The sequence below is a fragment of the Hemicordylus capensis genome, chromosome 2 (assembly GCF_027244095.1).
Source record: "Hemicordylus capensis ecotype Gifberg chromosome 2, rHemCap1.1.pri, whole genome shotgun sequence".
Classification (NCBI taxonomy): Eukaryota; Metazoa; Chordata; class Lepidosauria; order Squamata; family Cordylidae; genus Hemicordylus; species Hemicordylus capensis.
In genome coordinates, this window is record NC_069658.1 from 254017923 (window position 1) to 254027637 (window position 9715).

Consider the following 9715-nt stretch of genomic DNA (forward strand, 5'->3'; position numbering starts at 1 on the left):
TACGAGTGTCCGATTGCTTTGGGGTTTGGGTGACAGGTACCCCTGGGTGCCAGCTACCATCTGACCAATTTTCAGCTTTCCGAACCGATCCGAACCGGTCCGAACCGGTTCGAAACGAACCACCCCCAGTTCGGTTCGGATTCGAACCGAACCAGGGGTGGTTCGGTTCGATCCGAACCTCCGAACCGGAACCGGTTCGGACCCGAACCGGTTCGGATCCGAACCGGTTCGCACATCCCTACAACAGGCTCAAGAAGAGATGAAAGAGAGAGAGAGAGAGAGAGAATGCTTTATACAAGCTAGTAACTCTCCAGCAAGATGGCTGTCCTGTGCTTCCTACACAGGGACTGGCACATGTATTACACTACATTTCATGGCTGAGATCCTGACACAGACACTAAACTTTCCTTCCACGGGATGAAATGGTCCTGCACAAGGGGATCTTTCCCTACCATATCACTACAGCACCCAAAAATATGAGGTTTCTTTGATACAGCCTGATGATGCCACAAAATAACTTACTCTTGAAAAATGGGGGAAAATCTAATCATAGGCAGCTCAAGGGGTTGTGGCGCCCTTGGCCAATTTTGTTCTGGTGCCCCCCCCCTCCCATTTTTAATATACTTTTTCTTTGTCTTCTGAGACACCACCCTACCCCAACATTTCAAGATTCAGGTTCAGAATAAAGAATGTGGGCCGTTGCTTGCTCAGACATGCATGCTGGACAGTGGACACAATTTCTACTTCCTGCCTGCAACCTTGGAGAAGCCACTCCCAGTCTGTGTTGACAACACTGAGCTAGATGGACCTATGGTCTGACTCAGTACATGGCAGCTTCCTATGTTCCTATGTACTTCCTTGCCTTGTCCTTAGGCCATATTCAGTTTGGACAAGTTAAGATCAGGGACAGGTTTGAACAAACAGGCCTGGAAGAACTATTTCAACATACAGGTGAAACTCGGAAAATTAGAATATCGTGCAAAAGTCCATTAATTTCAGTAATGCAAATTAAAAGGTGAAACTGATATATGAGACAGACGCATTACATGCAAAGCGAGATAAGTCAAGCCTTAATTTGTTATAATTGTGATGATCATGGCGTACAGCTCATGAAAACCCCAAATCCACAATCCCAGAAAATTAGAATATTACATGGAACCAAGAAGACAAGGATTGTAGAATAGAACAATATCGGACCTCTGAAAAGTATAAGCATGCATATGTATTCAGTACTTGGTTTGGCCCCCTTTTGCAGCAATTACTGCCTCAATGAGGCGTGGCATGGATGCTATCAGCCGGTGGCACTGATGAGGTGTTATGGAAGATCAAGATGCTTCATTAGCGGCCTTCAGCTCTTCTGCATTGTTTGGTCTCATGTCTCTCATCCTTCTCTTGGCAATGCCCCATAGATTCTCTATGGAGGCAGGTCAGGCGAGTTTGCTGGCCAGTCAAGCACAGTACACTGTATACTTTTCAGAGGTCCGATATTGTTCTATTCTACAATCCTTGTCTTTTTGGTTCCATGTAATATTCTAATTTTCTGGGATTTGTGGATTTGGGGTTTTCATGAGTTGTACACCATGATCATCACAATTATAACAAATTAAGGCTTGACTTATCTCGCTTTGCATGTAATGCGTCTGTCTCATATATCAGTTTCACCTTTTAATTTGCATTACTGAAATTAATGGACTTTTGCACGATATTCTAATTTTCCGAGTTTCACCTGTAGTTTCTTCCTATAGTGCTCAATAAGTTTGGAAGTCCAAGGTTATAAAGGAGCAGGAGTCCATTCCACAGCTTCTTCCCATGCCAGTGTTGCTGCAGTACCTCGGAGAAATGGTACTGGTGCGGAAAGAAGGCATGCCCTAGACCAGGGATTCTCAATGTTGGGTCCCCAGATGTTATTGGACTTCAACTCCCATAATCCCCAACCAAAGGCCACTGGGGCTGGGATTATAGGAGTTGAAGTCCAATAGCACCTGGGGACGCAACATTGAGAATCTCTGCCCTAGACTAGGGTTTCTTAACCTTGGGCCCCCAGATGTTGTTGGACTACAACTCCCAGAATCCCCAGCCACAAAGGCCATGTCTGGGGATTCTGGGAGTTATAGTCCAACAACATCTGGGGGCCCAATGTTAAGAAACCCTGCCCTAGACTTCTTTCAAGTGACCTTGGACTACCACCACCAGCAAGTAGTTGCAGAAGCCCCCATACCAGTAAAGGTAACATTAAAAGAAATTGTGAAAGCCTGATATATCAGTCATACTGAAGTTACCTGGTAATGCTCCCATGTGGCTGTGGCTTTATGTTGGGAAGAGGGGCTTAAAGTACAGAGGACCTTCCACATGGGACCTCTATCCTATCCTTCTGCACAGCTGTCTGTCAGCACATGTACATTTTTGTGTGTAAATGATTGTACATGTGTTCACTTTAAAAGTAAATCTGAGTATATCTGTGTCTGAATAAAATAAGTTTTGCAGTTTAAAAAGCCCGCTTTTTCAGAATGATGCCTGTATGTGTCACAGTATGCGTAATCTCAGAACAGGCATTACTTCCCGTTTAAGAGAAGAGAAGAATGCCTCTTTTAAACTAGTATTTGCCATCTAAAGTTTAAAAAAAATACTTACATAAAAATGAATAAACATTTTTATATTGTCTGATTTATATAGCACCTTCATAGTCCATTAATCTGAGGCACACTTATAGAGGTGAGAAATTTACAGAGCTGAGAAATTGCCTGCTCTTTTTGTTCAACCTTTCTTTCCCCTCTCCTCATCATCATGAGTTCAATTAGCTCCACCCACTTGGTTGTCTGTTAACTGCCCTCTGACACTGCAAACATTCTGCTCCATTGAGTTATGTTGGGACAGTCTGGGGTTGGGTTTTTTTTAATTTTTTGTTTTGCCTCCTTAAGTTTTTTTCCTTCAGGGTTTTCTAAAACATATTACCTCTGTAGATTTCCTCAGATCTGCTGGTACCTCCCTCTTGCTCACAGGTTCTCTGGCTGTGCATCCATAAGGATCATAACATTTCCAGCTCTTTCAGAAACAGATATGAGAAATGCCTGGGCTGGCTGGCTGAAGCATTTCTGGAAATCACATCTTACTCCCTGGAAGCTGTTGTTCTAGTCTAAGGTAGATGAATGGTTAAAACATTTTTAAAAGGGAAAATGGGCCAAATGAAATGCCCTACCATGCTCCATGGGTCTCCTGGCATCCAGCAATGCCCCCCAAGTCCCCAAAAGTCAGATTTCCCCCCATTTTTTTGGACACAATGAGCCACAAAATGGCTCCTGTGGACAAAATGGCAGCCAGAAATGACCTCTGGTCATTTCTGGCCTTCTAGGGACCGTGGATATGTGGATTTTAATCCTTTCATATCTGCAGATAAGAAGGTTGGGTGTCTATTTGACACCCGTGGATATGCGAAACTGCGAATAGCAGTTCCGCATATTGGGGTTTACTAGTAGCAGAGGCCAATCAGAAAAGACTCTTGGCAATGGAATGTGAGAGAAGGTTTGGCATCAGTGCCCCTCTCCCATACTAGATACCAATAACAAAAGGGCTGAACAAGTCTTTGAATAAATCAATGAATTGGGCAATCTGGGCACCCAGACTGTCTTGCCACAAAGCCCCCCTACCACTATAAGCCCTCCTCTTCACCACCATCATGAGACCAAACTGCTGATATTCGAGCCGCTCCTGCTCTGCTGCCACCACGGGGGGAGACCTGCTTGCCTCACCCCCCAACCCTCAGCCATGCATATGGCAGAGAGGATATTGGTGGTTCGACCTCATGGCGGCCGCAGGAAGGGCTTGTAGTGGTGGAAGGAGGCCCCCTGGGCCTTGGAGGCTGCAGGCCAGGGCCCCAAGGTCTGGGGGAAGAGCGCCTCTGCATGCATATACTAAGGAGCTTCCCTCAGGAAGTTAAAACCATAAACATAGAAATTCCCCAAAAGAGCCCTCTTTCACCTCAAGTGCAAAAACCATTTCCCACTACTGATTAAACTAGCCCCAAAGATTAGAACAGGGATCCCCGAACTACGGCCTTCCAGATGTTGCTGAACTACAACTTCCAGCATACCCAGCCACAAAAAATTGTGTCTAGGGATGCTGGGAGTTGTAGTTCAGCAACATCTGGAAGGCCGCAGTTTGGGGATGCCTAGATTAGAAGCTCATGGTTAGGTCAACCTTGAAGGGCGAGTCTCACACTCAAAAGTGATATTTACCTTTGGGCTATGCAGCTTATCTGAATCTCCCAGATATAATAGATTGCTATATCACAGCACCAAAAAAAGTCCTTTTGAGCTTTGTCCTAAAATACTTGGTCTTTAGGATATTAAAAAACCCTCTTAGTTAGTGCTTTGAATAATTCCACCCACAAGAACAGTATTACAGATTAAACAGTTTCACTGATCTTCATGTCACTGTTCCTGGGGATCGGGTCCACACTGATTCTTGTCATCTACGCCAGGGATCCTCAACGTTGGGCCCCCAGATGTTCTTGGACTTCAACTCCCATAATCCCCAGCCAAAGGCCACTGGGCCTGGAGATTATGAGTGTTGAAGTCCAAGAACATCTGGGGGCTCAACGTTGAGGATCCCTGATCTACGCCACTGAAAGCTAGACAGAGTGCACACTTTGTGGATGAGCCCTAGAGATTCCCAAGCCTAAGAATCTCTGAGCTGAAACCACTGTTTTTGGGTCTCATGATCTCCTATTACAACTTTAGCTTAGCTGCTCAGAGTTCCCCTTGCCCCTCCAACCTCATCATTCCAGCTCAGACAGGCTGCAAGACAGGTAGATATAGCTTCCCCCACAACTGCCCACTTTAGGACAGTAACTCTTCTCCTATTTCTCTCTTTCACTAGTATATTAGTGACTCAGGGGCATAGCAAGGTTGGAGTGAGCCCAGAGACAAGATATTAAAATGCCACCCTCACTCACTGAAGCTCAGGTCATGAAGTAAAGAAATCTTAAATGCGGCTGAATAGTGGTAACAAAAAGCATAGTAAAATTTTTATATATATATATATATATATAACCTATGTGCCACAATAGAACATCATCCTAAATTATTTTTAAAAAGGTTTCGTAAATTGTGGATGATGCAGGTCATTTAATGGTACTAGAGAAAGACATGCTGTTCTGGCATCAATTTTGGAGGATGAATACAATTGAAGGAAGCCCGGGCGGGTGCGTGGCTGGAGGAGTCAGTCATGTGACTTGCCTCTGGGGGGGCCCCAGACAACTGTCTCCCCTTGCCCTATTATAGTTATGCCCCTGTAGTGACTAACTCAGGAGAATTACCTCCTCACAGTCTTCCCTCAAAACCTAACATCCCCTTTTGCTTTTCAAACAGCATGAAGCTACTGCCTATCTAAACCACCTGGCCTACCTCCAAAGCAGCTGCATTGCATTAACTTATTTTGCCTATCCCCTCCTTTTCTAACCAGCCTCTTCCTCTGATTTGTTGTTCCCTGTGTCAATTACCTCCCTCCCTGTCTCAGGAACCCTCTCCACTTAGCATTGCCTTGCCAGCAGCTAGTTTAACAAGGAGGCCTGCTAGGAGCCATACCTTCCAAAACTCTGGTTTCCCCATTCGTTTCAGTAGTTATTACTGACTGCATTACTTTTCTGCATTGATATTCATGCATGCAAGTTTAGTCTCGCCAATTCCTCATCTATATATATAAAATGCTAAGGTGGTCCATGGCTAATCTCAGGTAGTATGTGGCATATCATCCGAGAGTTCCGGTGAGAGAGAGTTGCCAGAAGGGTAGCTGCTGCCGAGGAGGGAGGGAGGTCAAGGAGGAGGCGAAGAAAGAAAGAAAGAGAGACATTGAGCAATGGCATCCATCTCCATTGCTTCTTGCAAGGAGGACGGCCGGGCCAGGGTGGAAGAGTACACTGAAGGCCATCCGTGCAGGCTGGAAGGGAAGCCCTGGCTTGGCTGTCGTTCTTGCAAGGAGACTTGACAGGGCGGCACAATGGAGGCTGGTGGTAGGAGCTGATCTAGGCTGCCGTGATGCTGCTCTGGCTGGCTGAGGAGAAGACTGCCTGAGGGTGTTGGGGGAGACTGGCTGAGGGGAGTCTGGCTGAGGGAGTGGGGGAGACTCTCTGAGGGGAGATTGATTGAGGGGGGGGAGACGTGAGGGGGTGGGGGAGAGTCTGGTTGAGGGAGTGGGGGAGACTCTCTGAGGGGAGATTGATTGAGGGGGGGGAGACGTGAGGGGGTGGGGGAGAGTCTGGTTGAGGGGAGACTGACTGAGGGGGTGGGGGACAGACCGGCTGAAGGGATGAATGAGCAATAGAGTCCTAGAGCACAGATGCTCTGCACGGGATGAGCTAGTTTTTATGATTTGGTTTACTAGTACTGCAATCAGAGGTTTATTTTACTGACAATAAACAATATAGTTGTGTATTTTGATTGTTTTTTAACGAATGCTAAATGGTTTGCATTGAAAGCCTGTCTCCCCCATTTGTAACACACATGCACCTATGTACAGGTTAGCCAGCCTTTTCCAAAGATCATTTGGCAGGACATGAGAGTCTAGCCCAGGCCTGCTCAGCTTCGGCCCTCCTGCAGATGTTGGCCTACAGTTCCCATAATCCTTGGGTATTGGCCACTGTGGCTGGGGATTATGGGAATTATAGTCCAAAAACATCTGGGGGGCCAAGGTTGAGCAGGTCTGGTCTAGCCCCACATGTCTCAAAAGCTATGTATGTATGTATTTATCATATTTCTATACCGCCTGATACGTATATCTCTAGATGGTGTACAAAATTTTAAATATAAAAGTTACAAATTAAAATACATAATAAAAGCAATAGAATAAAATAGATATTAAAACAAGTTTTAAAATTAATAAAATTAATTTTAATTAAAAGCTTGCGAAAACAGGAGAGTTTGTATTCCGATGTTAGCATTCCATCAAAATGTTGGTATGTCATTAAAAGAGTTTTGGCAATACCCATCATCCACGTCATTCAGAACTGAGTTCACCCCATACCCCTTAAAAAGGCACAGTGCCACTTACTTTTGGTAATCTCTTCACAGTGGAAGAAGTAGCTACTGTCTCCTGCATGGTGGACCTCCACTTGATTATTTCCATCAATAATTTCCTGCAGGGCTTTGAGGAATCGAGCGGGAGATACATCCTCTATGCAAGGAAAGGTAAAATTATGATGATCACACCATCATCAAATCTGCACATGCAGATCACACCGTCATCAAATCTGGTCCCAGGAGTTTACAGTACATTCTAAAATGTGATGGTGAAGTGATAAAGGAGGGATGAGGAAACAAGATATGAGGGGCTCAACAGAGGGCTTAAAGGTACTCATAATCTTCTCCTGGGTTAATGAAAGATGTCTGCTTGCTCCCTAAGATAAGTGGCCTTTATGTAGGAACACAGGAAGCTGCTTTATACTGACTCAAATGACAGGAGAACCCTGTTATTCATGGGGGTTCTGTTTTGCCCCCCAAGATAGTGAATAATGGAGTATAAGGGCTATGGGAATCGGGGTGTGTGCGTTCCTGGACTGCCCAAAATTGCCCTGTCACCCCCAAACCAGTAAATGGGCCAAATAAAGAGCCTTGCCATGATCCACAGTCACCCACAAGCGAAAACAGCACCAAAAATTGCCTGAAAATCATGCCTGCCATTTTAAAAAGGAAATTAGCCATAAAATGGCCCCTAAACAAAAAATGGTGACCAGAAATTACCTCCAAGGTCATTTCTGGTCTCCCTGAATCTCAGATATGTGGGTTTAAACCCCCCCCCCCCGTTCGCCCTGTGTATACTGAGGTCAGGTGTCTCAACTGTGGATACGCAAAACTGCGGGTGCTGGACCTGTGACTAGCGTCTTTAAGATTTTCCCCATAAGGAATAATGGGGATTCCAGCAACCTTATAGCTCCACGTGGGGGGCACTGGGGTGGCCCAGAGTGGGGTGTGGTGGGTGGTAGTGCCCAATGGGTGCAAGGAAGCTACCACCCATATGGGTGGAAGCTACCACCCATATTTCAAAGGAATTGGGCAAAGGGCTGATTTTTAAAGAATTTTTGAAGTTGGCATGTCTTTGGGGCATATTCGGGGCAGAAAGGGGGTTTTGAGGGCATAAGAGTGGGTCAGGTGGTAGTGCCCCAATGGGTGCCTGCTACCATCCAGATTTCAAAGGAATTGATGAAAGGGGTGATTTTTAAAGAATTTTTGAAGTTTACGTGTCTTTAAGCTCCCCCCCCCAAGGGAATAATGGGGATTTCAGCAGCCCCATAACTCCACTTGGGGGGCACTGGGGTGGCCCAGAGCGAGTGGTGGTGTACTGCACATAGGGTGCCAACCACCCCCATACCCACAAGCCCATGGGGTACTAAGTTTTGTTGTTTCTGAGGTGTTCTGAGTGTAGATTCTCTGGTAGCAAATGAGAGTGGATTCATTGTTTGTCACTGAAAATGAACAAAATGCCATGGCCTCAGAATGCTGCAGTTGGGGGTGTGGGGTGGGAGGTAAATGGGCTCAGGGAGGAGGCTAGAGGCCATGCCTTCCTGCCCACTCAGAACCTTTAGGCTGCTGGGCAAAGAATATTAATACTGATATATTATGGGCACAGAGGGCTTGTGGACAGGTTTGTGTTTTTAAAAATCCCTCCTTGAACTCCCCCCACCCTTGCCCCTTCTTCAACCCTTTCCCTGGCCAATGTGGGGTCAGTCAAGAGTGGCAAGAGCCAAAAGAGGCAATCTGGAACCAAGAGGGAATTGTCAGCAGATCAGCCCATGCTTTCGTTCACCGATCTGAAGCTTGGAAGGGCGGGAAATTAAAATAGACATTAAACACAAAATGGAGACTACATGGAGATCGCCACAAAATGGAGGTCCGAAACAACAAAACATTCGGCTCCGAAATTCAGGCAATTTGTTTTGGAGCCAAATCTTTCGGGACTTGCAGAGGGCCGATTTGTTTTGTGCATCCATTGCCCGAAACAGGCAGATTCGGGTACAGATCGTTCTGTACCCGAAATGTTTCGGACATCCCTAGCAAATACAACTTAAAAGACAAATGCATTTGAAAATGAATTGTATAGAGGAAGAAACGACCTCAAGTTTTTGTCTTCTGTCCCGTACCTTTGTAATAACCCTTGAATAGTTTGGTTGCAGTCAGTGGCTTCATATTTTCTAGCTCTCCTGGTCTCATCATAGGTTTTCCAGGGATAGGGTGCCTTTCCATGTACCAGGCAACGGCCCGCAGCACCCCCATTTCCGTGATGCTTTTATCAGTGAAGTCATCTGGAGAAATGCCCCCTGATTCATGGTTGGGGCGGAATCCACTCACAGTGCCCAGGAAGAGGAGCAAAGGGAGGTCTCTAGGGAGCAGCATATTTTGTAGTAGGCAGAGGCTGAAGAATGGAATGTCGCTCAGCTGTTTTGCTGTGCCTGGCTGTCTCTGTTCTGGGGGTGTGCCCCTTATCCGGGGAGCTAAATTGGTGAGGAGGCACTGGAAATATTTGCCAGCTTTCTAGTCTATTTCCTCATATTTAACTTGGCAAAGACCCCAGCTCCCAAACCTTTGCCCTGCTGGCAATCCCACCTCCCAGATAAAGGGGAAACAGATCACAGGAAGTGTTTCTTTAGACTGGCCACATTTCATTTCAGGTAGAATGTCTGTGCACAACGGCCAGGCATTTAAAAAGGCAGCCTTAAAAAGAATAA

General features: G+C 45.9%; 1 protein-coding gene across 1 annotated transcript in view; it reads right to left on the minus strand.

Annotated features, from left to right (window-relative positions):
• The window catches only part of LOC128348239 (von Willebrand factor A domain-containing protein 7-like), a 78510-nt gene extending 69098 nt beyond the window's left edge, over positions 1 to 9412 (minus strand). Inside the window, exons 1-2 of the mRNA XM_053303995.1 lie at positions 9131 to 9412; positions 7045 to 7167 (exon numbers count right to left, since the gene is read on the minus strand). Of these exons, the coding sequence (XP_053159970.1) occupies positions 7045 to 7167; positions 9131 to 9383 (376 nt within the window). The 5' untranslated portion in view covers positions 9384 to 9412. The remainder of the gene's footprint in view (positions 1 to 7044; positions 7168 to 9130) is intronic.
• Positions 9413 to 9715: the final 303 nt, after the last annotated feature.